General features: G+C 36.6%; 1 protein-coding gene across 1 annotated transcript; it reads left to right on the top strand.

Moving 5' to 3' along the window:
• LOC109231430 (zinc finger CCCH domain-containing protein 23-like) lies at nucleotides 5,062–6,027 on the top strand. Its single transcript, XM_019397093.1, has one exon. The coding sequence runs from the start codon at nucleotides 5,062–5,064 to the stop codon at nucleotides 6,025–6,027; it is 966 nt and encodes a 321-aa protein (XP_019252638.1).

Below are 18,480 nucleotides of genomic sequence, written 5' to 3'. Positions count from 1 at the left end.
TAGCAAGCTTCGCCTCTAACTCCTCAATTATCTTGGCCTGGGCCAGACTCTTCACTTTAATGCCTTGGAGTTGAGTTTCAGCCATGGTCAATTGGGCTGTAACAGCTTCCTTATTGGCAGCAAGCCAATCCATGTTCTCTTTCCATCGATGGTAGTCAGCCTTAACTTGGTCAACCTCGCCCCGGAGCTACCCAATCATCTCCAACTTCTGTTGCAACTGAGATTTCGAAGTATTAGTCTCCGAAGTAAGACCAAGAAGAACATACTGTGTTAAAATCACAGTTACCTGCTCATCTAGCTCGGTCTCGTTTTCCCGAGCTTTGGCCAATCCAGCCCGAAGGTCCTTAAGCTCCTCCTCCTTTTGGCTACAGAGAAGCCTCAGGGCCTTCTCTTCGCCCAAAACCTTCCTGAATTCGGCCTCGCATTGGCTCAGCTCAGCTCTAAACATGGCGATGGCCTATACATGAAATGAAGATATGTCAGTTAAAAGATGGGAGGAAGAGAGAAAAGTACAATGATGAAAGTTAGTATTTACACGAGAGAGGAGACGTTGAGCTTCTTCAAAGAGGGTGGATGCATCGTTAAGATCAACAGCATCGCCAACCCCGGTGAAACAGTCCCGGAAAGGATCTTCCTCGAGGACTTTGCTCGGGTCGGGTGTTGGCAGAGCCCGAGCATCCTTTATTGTCTCGTCGGAGTAGGATGGCAGAGAAAGTGAGTGACCCATTATCACGGCCCCGAGCTCCTCACTCGGGGCGCTCTGAATAGCTGCAGCCTTCTCAACATTTACCCCCTCAGGCGTACTTATTAAAGGAGGGGGAATGATCTCGATCTTCGGGGACTCGAGGGCTTTGCCCAGGTCTTTTTCCGAAGCTCCTCCACCACAGGATGAGGTCTTAAGTTCGGAGGGCTTGGCGGCCTCGACTAGTCTCCTAATTCGAGGCACCAATGCTGTTTCTCCACCCTCATTCTCTTCTTCTTCTGGATATTAAGTGGCGGAGTCCAAATCCGCATGTACAAGTTTCCTCCTCAGCTTTCGAGTAGGAGTCCCTTCGTCCTGTGAATCTTCAGGCTTTGAAGCCCTCTTTCAGTTACTGTCCTTCCCCGATTTTGAGATCGAGGACGCGGTCTTCTCCCCGGGCGGGGCTGGCCTCATTTCGAATACGTCTCTGATGCCTGCACAAATAAACTTGAATAAGTTGACGCCACCAACATATGAAAAATATCCAAAACTTGGGAAGAGATTTACCATGATATTTGGCCTCCCATTTTCCCCTTGATAATTCACGCCATTTGCGCTCATCATAGGAGGAGGTGGCAGCTAACCTTCGGACCCAGTTCTCGAGGTCGGGGACCGCGTGGGGCGTCCAAGCAGTGGCTGCAGAAAGGGTAAAGGCACTATGAGATGCGGAAGCTGAATATGAATAGATATTGGGAAGAAGAATTCCACTTACGTTTAAAGTTCCATTTCTCCGGGAACGACATTTTATCCCTGGGGATGACATCCGAAGTCCTTACTCTGATGAACCGACTCATCCAGCCTCGATCTTTGTCCTCATCATTACTAGCAAAGAAGGCTTTCTTTGTTCGACATTGCAGTTTGATGAGCCCTCGAAACAGCTGGGGCCGATACAGCTGTATGAGATGGTTAAGGGTGAATTACAACCCTTCGGCCTTTTCGGAAAAGTAGCGCAGCATGATCAGATGCACCAAAAGGAAGGGTGAATCTGGCCGAGGGTAACCTCATATGTTTTGCAGAAGTCGATCACTACTGGATCAAGGGGACCCAGTGTGAAGGGGTAAGTGTAAACACTTAAAAAACCCTCCACATGGGTATTGATGCTTTCCTCGGGGCTCGGGATCTGAACCAAGACCTCGTCTCCCCAGTCGCGGTCCCTCTTCATGGCTTTGAGGTACTTCTTCGATATCGAACTAATATATCGAGATACGTGTTCACATCGGCCTGGGATATCGAGGGGATTTTCAATGCTGAAGTCCTTTTTTATCACACAAGGGCGGGGGGTGATCTCCTGAAGAGTCAGTGGCACTACTGGTTTGGCCGGCCGGGAGGTAGAAGAAGATGATGCTTTCTCTTTTTTGCGAACCGTTTTGGAAGTTTTTGCCATAATTCTAAGCTAAAGAATACGGACGGTAGCGAGCGTGGTGTTTTACAAGAACTTGGTGTTTTCCGGCGCTTAAAGGGGCGGTGGAAACAGATGATGAGAGGAAAAGGTGAAGAAGGGAGGTGATCAGAGTGAATGTGAATGAAGGAGTAAAATTTTCAATTCAAAGAAGTAGCCTCGCATTTATCGACGAGCGACGACGGTTCGGCGGCGCTAGTGGCCGACCATTACTGGCATGAATTTAATGTTTTGGGGAAGTGAACCGACGGGACATTTCAGTCACTTCGAGCGCTCACGTCACTGGAATGACATCATTATCAGAGACTCCGGAGAATCGTGGTTCAAAGCGTTTCTTGTCGCGTTGCTCTAAGAAACACGAGGACTATCTGTATAAGGTCGGAATCGTATGCCTCCGATTTATAGGCTCGAGGGGTCGTCTTGAGCCCGAGTTCAGGCAAGGTCAAGTTCGAGCTCGAGGACCAGATCCGAGCTCGAAGACAGAGTGCAATGCCCGAAGATTGACGCATGAGGTACACCGAAGCCGAGTATGCTCGACCCCGAAATAGTACCGTTATGGATTTGTAACGGAATGAGCTAGATTCCTGCCACGTCCCCAAGATTATGGCGCGAATCCCGGAATAGGATTGTACGATTCCATACCTGGCGGTTAGATAGCTGTATCAAGAATATTCCTTACTGTAAATGAAAATATACCTTATTTAGGGTTCCCCTATTATATAAAGGGGACCCCAATCATTTGTAACACCATCTTATCATTTGCAAGAATATATTATCCTACTTTTCTCTCTTACTATTCTTCAGAATTGTCATTTACTGTCATTTACGTTTATTGTTCTTACTTCATTGCTTTTAGTCCATCTCGAGGTCACTAAGCTCGAGGTCACCACTGCTGGGTAACATTGGTTTGATTCACTTATTTCTTTCATTTCTATTTCATATTTTTTGATTATTAATTGATATTGAAGTTAATCAAATATTAGTGATACTCTTCTACTCCATTTCTTTTTTTTTTTTTTGTTGGTAATTTACCCATTTCTTTTTGCTTGTTACTAAATGTATAAAAGGAACAAATGGCCAATTAGGTTGTTGGGATGTCTTTGATTTTCACTTCTTCCTTAACAACGTGGCTACTCTCATGCAATATATGACATATTTTTTATGTAGTGTAAATATTGTCATTTTCTGACCTAATTTCTTATCCCTATTTAAGGCTCTTTGATGACTTTCTTGTTATATAATCCCAAACTTAACCGATAAACAGTCAATTTTATTTTTTATTTTGTTTTTTAAATACTCTTGTCGGTCCAGATAAGAAGTTTTTTATTGTTTTTTCTTCTTCTCTTTCTTTTTTGGTTTCTTTCTGATGTCATACAAAACACTTGTAGAATTGCATGTAGGTAGTAGTTAAGTAGATTACATGAAACATTAATAATGGATTATATTTATTTATTTATTTGGTTGGGTTTGTTTTTCTACCATTGGTTACAAAGTCCTTTGAATTAAAAGACAAATATTCAAATGATGTGAAAAATAGGACATAATATTACGCTAAACAAGAATGTTTTATAGTCATGGCACTTCTATATATCTGATGATACTACATCTATTTTATTGTCTATACGACTAGAATTTTAAATTATATATACTAAATTTTTATACTACTAAGTCACTTAAAAAATAATTACAAATTTCTACCGTAAAAAATGGAATTATTAATTTATGAAAAATAAGGTAGAATACTTTTAACAACAGATTAAATTGCATTGACACAATGTAAAATGTACGAAAATATATATATAAGTTAAACCCTTAGAATTATATATAGGTTAAACACTAATACACTAAAAGCATTAAATTAGCAAGATAAATAGCCTGTTTGGGTAGATTCTTTGTTTTCTTTTCCCAGCCATGTATCTTGTTATTTTTTTGAAGTTACGATCAAAAAATGCAAATTTGACTACTTGATTCAAACTTCATCAATATTGGCGAGGCATCCTTAATTGTATCACCCTTTAAAATTCTAGGTTACTTGGACTCTGTAAAAATATCGTTGGGTGCGTGTTGGATCCTTCAAAAGTAGTGCATTTTTGGAGGATCCGACACGGATGTGATCGCATTTTCAGAGAGTCTGCCCAATATAGTTTTAAATTATTGTGTTTCACCTTTTCTGAAAATTTAAACCAGTAATATATAGAGAGGAGATATAATTCTGCATTCATTATATATAACTAATCCTTTTATCATCAGACAGGTACGGAGTAGTACAATTTTTTAAGTCATTAACTCACTAAAAGAAATTAGTTAAAGCTCAGAGTCAGTGATTGCCTGAATTTCAGATTACATAAATCTATTTTGCTTTTATTGAATAATCTATTATAGACATCCGTTACTTTAATTCTATAGATATGAAGGCATTAACTCCTAGTAGTTAAAAAATTAATATATCCTTTGAGTAAATATAACTCTCTGTATCAACGATTGTGGTGGAGTGGTAAGTACTCCTTCATCCTTAACCAGAGGTCTCGAGTTCGAGTTCCTAGGTATGGAGTCGCTTTTGTTAGAGAGCGCTTTATCCCCTATATGGGACTTCCCGGCGCGAATCCGGATTTAATCTGGCCCCAATGTGGATACCGCACACCGGGTAGAAAACCAAAAAAAAAAAATATAACTCTCTGTTCTTCAAGCTATAAATAATCCCATTTCTCTTTCACCAATTCCACAGTCCATTACAAACAACCTCTTCGTGTTGCCAAAAAAAAATCCAAAAAGTTTCTATTTCAGCTCTATTCTCTAGAGTTTCTTTTTTAATCTGTCGATTTCCTTTTCAATCACATTTTGCATACACATTCTTTAATTTCTTGCATTTTCATCCTACATTTTTTTCTTCAATTGTAACATCATTATATATTTACTAACAATGGCTTACAAAAATGATCGTCATTTCAGCTACTATTCATCATCACCTTTTCGTAAACAATTTGGGCACGAGGCAGGAGACTTCCACAAACTCATCGATCAAGCTCTATACGAATCGGATGATTTTCGTATGTATGCCTACAAAATCAAAAAATGCCCTAAACTCCGTAGCCACGATTGGACGTCTTGTCCGTTCACTCACCGAGGGGAAAAAGCACGTCGTCGCGACCCTCAGAGATATAATTACTTGCCAATTCCATGTCCAAGTTTTAAAGCAGGGGAGTGTGTTAAAGGAGATGGTTGTGAACTTTGTCATGGGGTTTTTGAGTATTGGCTACATCCTGCTAAATACAGGACTCACCCATGCAATGCGGGTACTTTGTGTGAGCGAAAAGTCTGTTTTTTCGCTCACACATTAAGAGAGTTGCGCTCTGAGGTTAAGTACAACTGGTGCTACGTCTATTTGTATCCTTTACACATTCAACCTTATCCTGACATTTTAATAGAAAATGGACCTAATGGCGGTTGGATGATTATTCCTTCTAACCCTCAACCACCATCACCACCACCACCACCACTACAGTACTATAATACATTTTCTGAACATGGGAATTCGTCATCAACTAATAATCATGAATTCTTGATCCCTTCTTCTTCTTCTACTTCTTCTTCTCGGCCTTCACAAAATGTTGAAAATACAACAAACTATGAGTTGTTTATCCCTTTTACGTCTCAGTCTCAACCAAGAATTGAACCTCAGGTTCAAAATCAGACCGAGTTTTCCCTGTTTTCGGCGAGCCATGCAAGGTTAACTGAGGAGCTGAAGAATTTTGAGACTGGGAATTCTTCTAGTAGGGTAAATAACATACATGATTATAAGGGGAAAAGGCCTTTGGAATGGGAGAATCAAGATCAAGAATTTCCTAATATCAATTGGGTTTCTGATTTGTTGGTAGACGAAGTTTGAGGCAACTACTTGCGGGCGTATCTTATATAAGATGAATGGTAGTGATTGTTGTAATTAATTAAACAATGAATGATTATTAATTTTTGGGAGAGCATATTTATGAGTATACTTATTTTAGAACTTCTAATTAGCCATTTCTTAACAATGCCTTTAATGATTTTGGTATTGATCTTATCGTTCAAGAAATTATACTATCAATATAGTGTTGGATTATATATCACAGCGGAAGCAATCACAGTATCATATTCACGTGTGAATTAAGCAATTAGCACATATCGAGATTATTCGAGTTACCTCGTGAAGTATGAACAAAGCAAATCAATATCCTTCTCCAGTTCCAGAGTTGCAAGACCTCAGCAAACTTCTACAGTCTTCTACCGTGTTACCCAAATAATATCCGGAAAGAGAGAACTTCGGGTGGACGAAATTCAAGGAAGAAAAACGTGTGGTTTTCAGTGTAAAAAAACGGCCAGTCATATACCATGTATATATAGCTACGTTTTTTAGGTTAAAACCATTTTCCAAAACCTGTTAGGTTTTCTTCTTCCATCAAGGAAAGGTTTCCTTTATTTCCTATTATTTAGGCACAGTAGGGACCACATAATTTAATTAACAAGGCTTCCTATTATGGAATTAATTTCGAAAATTGAAATTAATTTCTTCCAATAAATTACGAATTATTCCACTAAAAATTCGTAATTGCACTCCTTAGTTCAATTTCGAAATTCTTCCATAAAACCTTATTTTGCCAGATCAACCATCAATCGTTCCTTATGATTCTAGGGGTTTAGGATAGGAAGAGGGCTAAGCTCAACTCAAAGATGCTAAATAAGAGCATTCATTAGAATTTCAATGTTTAACTCCCCTTGTTAAGATTCAGGTACTAACCAATCAAATTAAATTACTGACAATTTAATTTATTGATTACTTCCTTTAGACTTTCACTTAACTTATTTCATGTGTCGGATACAAAATCCACCGGCCAGGTTTACACATGAAAACTTATAAGCTTTCATAAAGGAGTATCATCAATCTCAAAAATCGAGACATGGATTCTATCAACTAATTATTACATCGCCAATGTGTATCATTATCGTCCAATTTACCAGGCTTATTGACCTCCGAAAGCATCTCGCCTTTTAATAAATCAAAACAATAAATGATATACACAACTAATAATAATTACATCAAGATTAAGAGTATAAGTACATTGAATGGACTAGAGAAATTATTTTATTAAGTCAGTATAACATACCTATCTCTATTTGATCCGTTCAATACATACAAAATGTACTGGCACAAGAAGTTGGAATTAAACCATTCCCATAATCAAGATAAATTATATTAAATCTTGTGCTACAACCATTCCGATGGTTTGTCCAATTCCATCATTAGATTGTGAACATAAACTTTATGACTTATAAGAACCGATGATTTAATATTCTGTATATAAGCTAAACTCTATACACTAAATTATCTACTATATAAGCAACGGACACACAAACAAATACATGATCTATTTAAAATAAAACTTTATTGAATTGAATAAATAAATAAATAATTGTTCTATAAAGAATACTATAATAATATGCGTGGTTTATAGTATATCCTAACATAATGTTTAACAAGTCAGGACAAGTATTAACTATATTTTCTAAGCTATAAACATTGATAATTGTTACAAGTCAATTTATTCTGACGATACCAAAAAGAACTTTATAGAATGGCACATAAGTTAAATTTTAAAATAAAACGAATGATATTACACGAGTGTACAATAAAAGGTTTCATTACAAGAATCCAACTTAGAATTTTTTTTACCTTTTTCACCAGGTGTATAGCATGCATTTTATATGGTTAGTGGCTCAGGATATAATGACATGTTATAATAGCAACTAATAATGACTAATGTGTTTTTGAGATGAGAAAAGACTCTTAAGCATACAAAGGGGAAGAAAATCATAGATGCAGCGAATTCAGAATTTGAAGTTCATGAGTTCATACAACGATTTTAAATTTTGTTTCATAGATTCCTTCAATGATATCAATGCTTATATATATAAACCCGAATCTTAGCCTCTAGATCCGCCATTGGCCATCTAGAAGAATGGGTATACGAGTTTCCATACGAAATAAAATTTCTCTAACAATTCTTTCAAATATAGAAATGTATCTTGTTTTATGAAGTGAACTAACAAGAAAATAATATCACATAAAATAGAACGGAGGGAGTAATATTTAAATTAAAGAAGATATTGATTAATTTGCAACAATTATTTAAGTACTTTACTGGGTGCAATATTGTTAAAATAATGGAGTTCAACCAATTTCATAATCAAAGTGTCAAATTTCCCAAGTTGAAGTTCATTATTACAAATTTGCTACTTATAAGATTAGCAGTTAGGACGGATATAACTGTTATGTGTATATATATGTCATCCAAACGGGATAGTTAATCATACTATTTTAATATAAAATAATTTTTGATATTAATTAATACCTATAATTAAACATATAGGTATTGCACCCAGGGAAGAGTTAAAAGCCTGCACTTACTTCCATGACTTCAGAAAACAAAAAACAAAAAAGAAGAGTAACGGTTGCTTGTTTTTGTCTATACAACAAACAAAGATATGAAATGCTAGAAGTTTCCTCAATCGGTTAATTTTGTCTAATATGAGAACACAAAAACAGATGTAAAACAAAGTTTTAAAATGAAAAATAAGAAATAGGTCATAAATCAATCATCTTAGCTTATATAAGATGCACCACTGTTGCCTCAAACTTCATCCACCAATTGATCTTAGGAAATTCTCGATCCTTCATCCTCTTTTTCATGGCTTAAAATCCCAGTCTAAAGATACCTCAGACTAAGTACAACTATATATATTGGTGCTATGTCTATCATTACCCTTTACAAAACCATCTCTAAAACAATCATTTGGTCCATTTTCAATGAAAATATCAAAGATAAGGTTGAATTTGTAAAGGGTACAGATAGACGTAGCACCACTTATATTTAGTCTCAAGAGGAAACTGATTTGAGGAAAACTCAAATCAATGCTACTAGTCAGGTCGTTCCGCGTTCTCTGAAATCGGCTTACACCGCTCGGTGAGTGAACGGACAAGAGGTCTGATTGGGCTATGTGCCTTAATTAGGGCATATTTTTGATTTTGTAAGCGTACAACATACAAAAATTATCGGATTCCTGATGAACTTGATCGATGAGTTCGTGGAAATCACCTGCCTCTAATCCAATGGAGGGCATTTGGACGAGAGGCAGGTGATTTCATGAACTCATCGAGATGGGTTCACTCATCATTACACTGCTTTAGGGAGGCCAACCAAGTCGCTGATGGTTAGGAAAAACAAACTACAATTACGTATGAGAGAGAGGGTCATCGTATAATTTTACAAGGTTTGACATATACATATATGATTCTCACTTTGCGCCCTAATTTACCCTTCATTTTTTAATCTGCACCTTATCTTTTCATCTTTATTGATTTGCTCCCTAACTTATTCATTTCTTTGCAAAACTGTAAAAAGTGTTTATTTCATGAAGGTAACGTAGCAAGTACTAGTTAAACAAAAGACACGAACAATGATGATGGAGGTGAAAATTGACTTAAATTGAAAATGTTGAAAAAATTTGGGATTTTTACATTCCTATACACTATTTAAAACTTTTATTACTCTCCCAACTCAAGTTTTAATTTAATTACATCCTATATACAAATTTACCAATTATTTACACTTTAGGAATTAAATGAGTATCCCTTTATATTGGGAATCAATTATTTCCCATCTTTATTCTCTCCCCCTCCTGCGCTCTCTCTCTCTCTCTCCGTCTCTCTCTCTCTCTCTCTCTCTCTCTCTCTCTCTCTCTCTCTCTCTCTCTCTCTCTCTCTCTCTCTCTCTCTCTCTCTCTCTCTCTCTCTCCTGTGCTATCTTTTTCTCTCTACGTCTCTCTCTATCTCTTAATCCCTAATTCTAGTAATGTAGAGCAAAGGAAAAGAGAGCAGCAATTCCACCATTGATAGCCATTAAAAAGCTTTGAATTCGAATTTGGATTTTCAAAAACCATTATTTGTTTGGATTGGGTGTTGTTGCAAACAATTGTAAATGTTTTGGAGTTTATATCTCAATTTTGAGGGTATTTTGGTGAAGATTAGACTTGATTTTTGTTGAATTTCAGATTGAAACTCGAAGAAGAAGAAGAAGAAGAAGACATATGATATATATACTTACGAAATTGTAGTAAAGTTGTAGTAAAATTATAGAAAAATTGTATTCTAGTGTTTGTATATTTTTTTAATTTAAATATTGTATGAAAGTTGTAGATAAGTTGTATATAAGTTGTATAATATATAATTAGTTGTATGAAATTTATTTTTACTATGTATAAATCAGATACAAAATATACAAAAGACATATTGTATAAAATTTGTATAAAAATTATATTTAATTGGTATGATATTATAGTTGCATATAACTGGGTAGAAATAATGTATGAAGTTGCAGATAAGTTGTAGAAATAATGTTGTATCATGGATCCTGCAATTAGCAATAGAACAAAATTGACAAAGCATTTACTTGAATATTTGCTTGGTGAGACAAAGCGGTCTGTTGATTTCTATTCTACTTGTCTTAACGGGGTGATTCGGGTAAGGTTAAATTTTCTTTTTCGTTCTGTTAACCATTGCCTAAATTGAAAAGAAGTAACGCGTCTAAAGGGATCAAAAGAAGGAAAAGACGGCATCAACCATGAAAAGAACTCGTTTGAAAATTATTTTCCCAAAAAACTTACTGATGTGATTTTTGTATCATTTAAGTGGGGAATCGGTATTTGGTAGAACTGTACAAAAATGACAGGGTGGAGAAAAATAGCTTCCATTATTACCGTATAGTACGGCGGAAGAAAACTAAGGAAAGAGAAGAGGAAAAACAAAAGGAAAGGGGTATAACTAAATCCCCTGATTGAAGGCACAAATAATGGATTTGGGAGCTTTTAAAGGTGGATTGTATATATTTTGTAACTAAAATGTGTTTAGGTCAGGTAAATACCAAAGCATGGACATTTTTCGTAATAAGGTTTCAAATAATGTATATGAATGAAAAAAGGGAAACTTACACAAATGTCCCAAATAAATCTCAACTTACCAACCTCTAGCCATTAGTCATAGACTTACCAAAACTAGCCAACAAAAATTGAAAACCAAATAATAGGGTTCTTTCTCTCAAAGAATCACATGCAAAAATCACCTTCCATATTTTTAAGCGTGATTAGCAACATTAGATACAAGACGGAAAGGAAATTTCATGGACGGGGTAGCAAATAAGGTGATGAAATACAAAAATCTATACAATATTCCAAAAATCTAAACAAAAAAGGAACTTTTTCAATGGGTATAGTTGAAATTCATTGAAAATATATAGATAAGTCAATACACAAAATTTGAGGAAGATTGGAGGTGATTTGGACTGCTTTTGTATCAAAATTCGTAATTAAATCGAGTTCAAAAAAGTCTTCTGCGACACATGTATCAAACATGTATCACGCATGTATCACACACAGGTATACATGGATATACATGTGATACACAATTGATACAAATATGATACATATGTGATACACAAATGATACACAATGTGATACACATATCATTTTTTTGCATTTTCAGCTTTTACTTCGAATTTTCAATTCAAACCACCTCAAAACTTCACCAAATCATCCCAAAACTGAAATTCAAGCTCCTTAAGTTGTACCCAATCTATTCTAATAACACCCACTCAAAACAAAGCAAAAATTTGATATTTTTTCGCTACAAATAGCTAATTGGCTAATTTGGCTAATATTAGTAATATTTTATCAATTGGTCAATTTTTGTAATGAGCTACTTATAAATGGACATAACTGGTAATTTCCCATGAAAAAATCTCATTTTGTATTTTACCCAAATCTCAAACGGGCCCAATTTCTCTTCAAAGTTTTTTGCTTCAAACGAGTAAATTTGACAAAAAATCGAACATGCAAAAGCAAATCTTTTGCTTATTAGCACGTCAATGGAAAAGAACATCTAATAACCTAAAATTAGCTTTTCTAAAGAGGATTCTGTTGCTAAGCTTCACTTGAGCCGATGGATCTATCGAAAACAAGCTTTCTATCTTTAAGGTAGGAATAAGGTCTGCGTATACATTATCCTCCCAGACCGTACTTATCGGATTTACTGGGATTTTTGTTGTTGTTGTTGAATACTATTGTTAAGCTCCAATATGCCAGCTTTAGATATATGGGGTCTGAAGTTGCAGTCCCCAACTTCACCCTTTGGGGCTAGTCTAACTTTAGACCAAATGTCTAAAGTTTAAACTACACACACAGTCTGCTTATTTCAGATATTTAGGTCTGAAGTTAGTCTTTGCAGTCCCAACTTTCGACCCGTGAGTCTGATGTTTCAAATTTCAAACAAGCCATTCTCAATTATGTTGATTCTGAGGTGGCTAAATTTTAAAAAACTTCCACTATTCTTTTAAATAGGGGTCTGAAATATGGCTATTTGTGCACTTGCCCGATTGCCCCACTGCTGGTTCTCTCTCTTTTTCTTTAACTCTCGTAATTACACCACCTGATGAGAGATCAGATGTCATCAAATATATATATATATATATATATATATATAGATACACGGCTAAATGTGTAACTTTACCTTTATATTATTGGGAAATTAAAGCTTCAATAAAATAATTTAATCTACCATAACGTATTAAATTATTACATATGCATAACTATTTTACCAAGATATATGACTAAAATACTAGTAACAGGCACAAGAACAAGTCTCTTTCAGTTTGATCATTTTACTAGAAAAAGCTTATTGGTATTCTTTGTTGGACTTTAAAGGCATTGAGCTTCAAAGACTTTAAGCATTGGGCTTTAAAGTATAAGAGTGTGAATTGGAAATGGTGGGATAAAATTGAGAGAAATGAAAATTTGAATGAAGTGAGCTTTTGACTTGCACTTTGTCCCTCATTGGTGAGGGACAACTACATTTGTGTGCTTATATATAGAACCACTTCTTAAAGCTCTTAAAAGGAGTTGAAGAGAATGAACCCTCGTGCCGTCGTCGTCGCTCGGCTTCGGCTTCGGCTTCGGCTCTGTCAAAGGATCGTAAGATTATTTTTTGGACAAAATTTATTTAATTAATTATTTAATAATTAATTAAATGCCAGATCACTGCTGAAGATTCAGAAGGATAGTCTGGCCGCGGTCCTGGCGTAACCGCGGTAGGACCGCGCCAGAACCCTGCTGCAGATTCAGAGGGCCACTCTGGCCGCGGTCCTGGCGTAAACTTCTGAAAAGGCACCTTTTCCAGAACAAACATCACACCTCTTCCAATAATTGCCTATAAATTCTGAGGCATGGCTTCGTTTTTAACACACAAAAAAAAAACATTATAGAACTTCCTTCTTTCTGAAAATACTGCATTCTAATTCGCAGTCTCTCTCTCTCAAATTCGTAAGTATGATTTTGCTCCATTCTTTAAGTTCGTGGGTATCCTGCAGTTTGTATTGCCCCTGTTGCAGGAAGGTTTATTCCGTTTTATCCTGGGAGGATTTAATCCATTACCTTGGCAACGTGTGAGGGGGTTAAAATTCCTTAAGGACGCACAAGCAAATTGTGGACTCGGAATATTTCTTAATCTTTACTGTTTTTCCAGTTTCTTTTATTCTTCTAACAGTGTTCTGATTTTGTGTTTTAACACAGTGGCATCAACAAGCTTAAGGAATTTTAATATCTAACGTTTTTGTGTTGAAATATATATTAAACTGTTATCTATATTTTATATACTGGTTTGGAGACTAAAGCCTTCGTGCTTGCTACTCCAATAATTATTCTGTCCGGTTTAAAGTATATCAAAACTTTACCAGAATAATAAACGTACGGGTTTGAAGTATATAAAAACTTCACCATTGTTACGTGTTGTATGTTTGGTTTGGTATTCAGTTTGAAGATATCAAAATTTCACTGATTTAACAAAGTTTTGTTTTGTTTCCAACTCTACAGAAAAATGACGAATGAAAACCAAACTAATGAAAATGTTGCGGGAACGGGTGCTACTGTTACGTGTTGTTGCCTCGTCAAGCCGTTCAACTCCTGCTCATGCTATGGCACCAGCAGAAAAACCCGGAAAGTTTTCCGGTATTGACTTCAAATGTTGGCAAATGAAGATGCTCTTCTATCTTACTACGTTGAGTTTGCAGCGATTTATCAAGGAGGATCCTCCGGTCCTGGCTGAAGGCATTCCGGATGACGAACAATTTGTTGTAATTGAAGCATGGAAACATTCTGATTTCTTGTGCAAAAACTACATTTTGAGTTGTCTGGAAGATAGCTTGTACAATGTCTATAGTGTCATGGAAACTTCAAATGCGTTATGGAATGTGCTTGAGAAAAAGTACAAGACTGAGGATGCCGGACTTAAGAAGTTCGTGGCTGCAAGGTTTTTGGATTTCAAGATGATTGACACTAGGTCGGTCATAACTCAAGTCATGGTTATTAATGAGTCCTTTCAAGTCGCCGCTTTCATTGAGAAGTTACCTCCGCTGTGGAAGGACTTTAAGAACTATCTAAAATACAAGCGTAAGGAAATGATGCTTGAGACTTGATTGTTCGTTTGAGGATAGAAGAAGACAACAAAAATGCTGAAAAGAAGTCACGTGGCAACTCGACAATAATAAGGGCTAACATTGTTGAGGAGGCGCCACAAAATAAGAAGAGAAAGAAGGCTTCTGGACCAAAGAATTACCCAAGCAAGAAAAAGTTCAAGGGTAATTGCCACAATTGTGGAAAGTCTGGGCATAAGGCCGTGGACTGTCGTGCACCAAAGAATGATAAGAAGAAAAAGAATCAAGCTAACACGGTTGAAAATGCTGAAGAAATGGAGGACTTGTGTGCCATGTTGTCTGAATGCAACTTGGTAGGAAATCCTAAAGAATGGTGGATTGATTCTGGAGCCACCCGCCATGTTTGCGCTAACAAGGAGTTATTTTCTTCTTATGCCCCCGCAGGACCCGACGAGACAATTTTCATGGGAAATTCGTCTACAGCCAAAATTGAAGGAGTTGGCAAGATTGCGTTGAAGATGACGTCGGAAAAGATTGTGACTCTAAACCAAGTTCTCCATGTTCCAGAAACTCGCAAGAATCTGGTGTCTACCTCACTTCTTGTCAAGAATGGATTCAAATGTATTTTTGTTTCTAATAGTGTTGTACTAAGTAAGAATGATAGGTTTGTAGGAAAAGGTTACCTGAATGAGGGCCTTTTTAAGCTAAATGTAATAGCAGTTCCTATCAATAAAGTTGATGCTTCTTCTTACTTACTTGAGTCAAACACTTTATGGCATTCACGCTTAGGTCACGTCAACTTCAAAACATTGCGAAAAATGATAAATTTAGAAGTATTGCCAAAATTTGATTGCATTAATTCCAAATGTCAAATATGTGTGGAATCAAATTATGCTAAGCATCCTTATAAGTCCGTTGAAAGGAATTCAAGTCCTTTAGACTTAATTCACACAGATATTTGTGACATGAAGTCAACACCATCTCGCGGTGGGAAAAAATATTTTATTACTTTTATTGACGATAGCACGAGATACTGCTATGTTTATTTACTTAATAGTAAAGATGAGGCAATTGATGCTTTCAAGCAATACAAGAGTGAAGTTGAAACGCAACTAAACAAAAAGATCAAAATGATAAGAAGTGATAGGGGTGGCGAATATGAATCTCCTTTTCAAGAAATATGTTTGGAAAATAGCATTATTTACCAAACAACTGCCCCTTACTCTCCACAATCTAATGGAATTGCGGAGAGAAAGAATAGAACGTTGAAAGAGATGATGAATACGTTGTTGATAAGTTCTGGTTTACCACAGAACTTGTGGGGGGAAGCTATACTTACAGCTAACCGAATAATCAACCGTGTACCTCATAGTAAAACACAGTCCATTCCTTGTGAAAAACGGAAAGGAAGGAAGCCCAACTTGAAATACTTCAAAGTGTGGGGGTGTTTAGCTAAGGTACAAGTTCTTAAACCTAGAAGGGTTAAGATAGGTCCAAAAACGGTTGATTGTGTATTTATTGGATATGTAACCAATAGCAAGGCATATCGTTTTCTGGTTCATAAATCAGAAAATCCTGAGATCCATGTTAATACGATAATAGAATCAGATAATGCTGAATTCTTTGAAACTATTTATCCATATAAAAAGGAAAGTGAAATTGTCCTACCAAAAGTCAAAACGACTCGGGAAGAAATAACCGATGGTATGCCTAATGGGAAAATCCGAGAAGAAGTAAACGTCAACGGACATCTACTTCATTCGGTCCAGATTTTCTGACTTTCCTGCTAGAAAATGAGCCTCGTACCTTCAAGGAAGCATGTCTTCCTCAGAAGCACAATATTGGAAAGAAGCTGTCAATAGTGAAATAGAATCCATATGAGCAACCATACTGGGAATTGGTTGATCTCTCCAGGTAACAAAACATTGGGTTCTAATGGATTTTCAAGAAGAAAATAAAAACGATGTACTATTGACAAATACAAGGCAAGACTTGTTGTCAAAGGATTTAGACAGCAGGAAGTCTTGACTATTTTGACACATACTCGCCGGTAACAAGAATTACATCCATCCGGATGCTAATAGCGTTAGCGCCTTGTATGACTTCAAATCCATCAAATGGATGTAAAAACAGCCTTCTTAAATGGTGATTTAGAGGAAGAAATTTATATGGACTAACCTGAAGGGTTTGTGGTTCCGGGAAAAGAAAAGAAGGTGTGTCGACTTGTTAAGTCCCTTTATGGACTAAAACAAGCACCCAAGCAATGGCATGCAAAATTTGACCAAACAATGTTGTCAAATGGCTTTAAGATTAATGAATGTGATAAATGTGTTTGCATTAAGAACGTTCCAAATCATATAGTCATTGTTTGCTTATATGTTGATGATATGCTAATAACGAGCAAAGATATTGCCGACATTCAAGCTACTAAGAGTATGCTTGCTAGTAAGTTTGATATGAAAGACTTAGGAGTTGCCGATGTAATTCTAGGAATAAAATCAGAGGACTCCCAGGGTCTAGCTTTGTCTCAATCACATTACGTGAAAATGGTACTTGAAAAAATTCAAACACTTGGAATTTAGAAGTGCAAGAACTCCAATTGACTTAAATCATCATCTTATAAAGAATAAAGGTGAAAGTACGTCTCAATTGGAGTATGCTCGTGTGTTGGGAAGCTTAATGTACATCATGAACTGTACACGACCTGATATAGCTTGTGCAATAAGTAAACTTAGTCGATTCACAAGTAATCCCAACAAACATCACTGGGTAGCAATGAAATGAGTTCTGGGATATTTGGAATATACCCAAGACTATGCTTTGCACTACAATAAATATCCTGCGGTTATCGAAGGATATAGTGATGCAAATTGGATAACCGGCTCAACAGAAACAAAGTCCACAAGTGGATATGTTTTTACTGTTGGTGGAGGAGCAGTATCTTGGAAGTCTTCCAAACAAACGTGCATTGCTCGCTCTACAATGGAATCAGAGTTTATAGCTTTGGATAAAGCCGGTGAAGAAGCTGAATGGCTTCGAAATTTCTTAGAAGACATTCCGTTCTGGCCAAAACCTTTGGCTCCTATTTGCATACATTGCGATAGTGAGGCTGCAATAGGACGGGCAAGGAGCTTATGTATAACGGAAAGTCTCGTCATATACGACGAAGACATAACACCGTTAGACAACTACTTTCTAGTGGAATTATCACTATTGATTATGTAAGATCAAAGGATAATGTGTCGGATCCACTTATAAAAGGCTTAACTAGAGAGGGAGTTGAGAAATCATCTAAGGGAATGGGACTATGGCCGAGGACAAGTCAACATGGCGGTAACTCTACCTAGAATTTTGGATGTTCCGAGATCTAGGTTCAAGGAGCTCAAACAAAGTTGTGATTGACCGGTTCAACATTGTCAAAGTAAAATCTTTGGTCCCTTCTCGTGATGAAGACAATGTTCAGTAACAAGGATAGAACTTTACACGTTCTTTAATGATTACCTAAGTTTGATGTGGTATTTATCAAATAGTGTCAATCTAAAGGATTACACGTTTAGGAATCACCTATGTAAGTGTGAAGTGGAAGTCGCTTCAATGAGAACTCTGTAAGGCCGATTCTCTACGCACTTATGAAACCAGGCGGTGTTCATGGCTGAAACAAACACAACAATGAGAACCAAAAGACGGTTAAGGGTTGGTTGTGTGACATATGGTTGTCTAGGTATACACTAAAGTTCGACGGTTCAAAGATATCAAATCTACCGATTGACCGAGTATATCCGACATATGTTCACTACGGAAAGTTCAAAGGGAAACCTACTTATCCA

The sequence above is a fragment of the Nicotiana attenuata genome, chromosome 8 (genome assembly GCF_001879085.1).
Source record: "Nicotiana attenuata strain UT chromosome 8, NIATTr2, whole genome shotgun sequence".
NCBI classification, from domain to species: domain Eukaryota; kingdom Viridiplantae; phylum Streptophyta; class Magnoliopsida; order Solanales; family Solanaceae; genus Nicotiana; species Nicotiana attenuata.
Note: the sequence above shows the minus strand (reverse complement) of the source record. Positions and strands in the feature narration are given on the sequence as shown.

What these genes read in the sequence shown, in the direction of transcription:
- LOC109231430 (XM_019397093.1), top strand. Translation starts at nt 5,062, where the DNA reads ATGGCTTACAAAAATGATCGTCATTTCAGCTACTATTCATCATCACCT.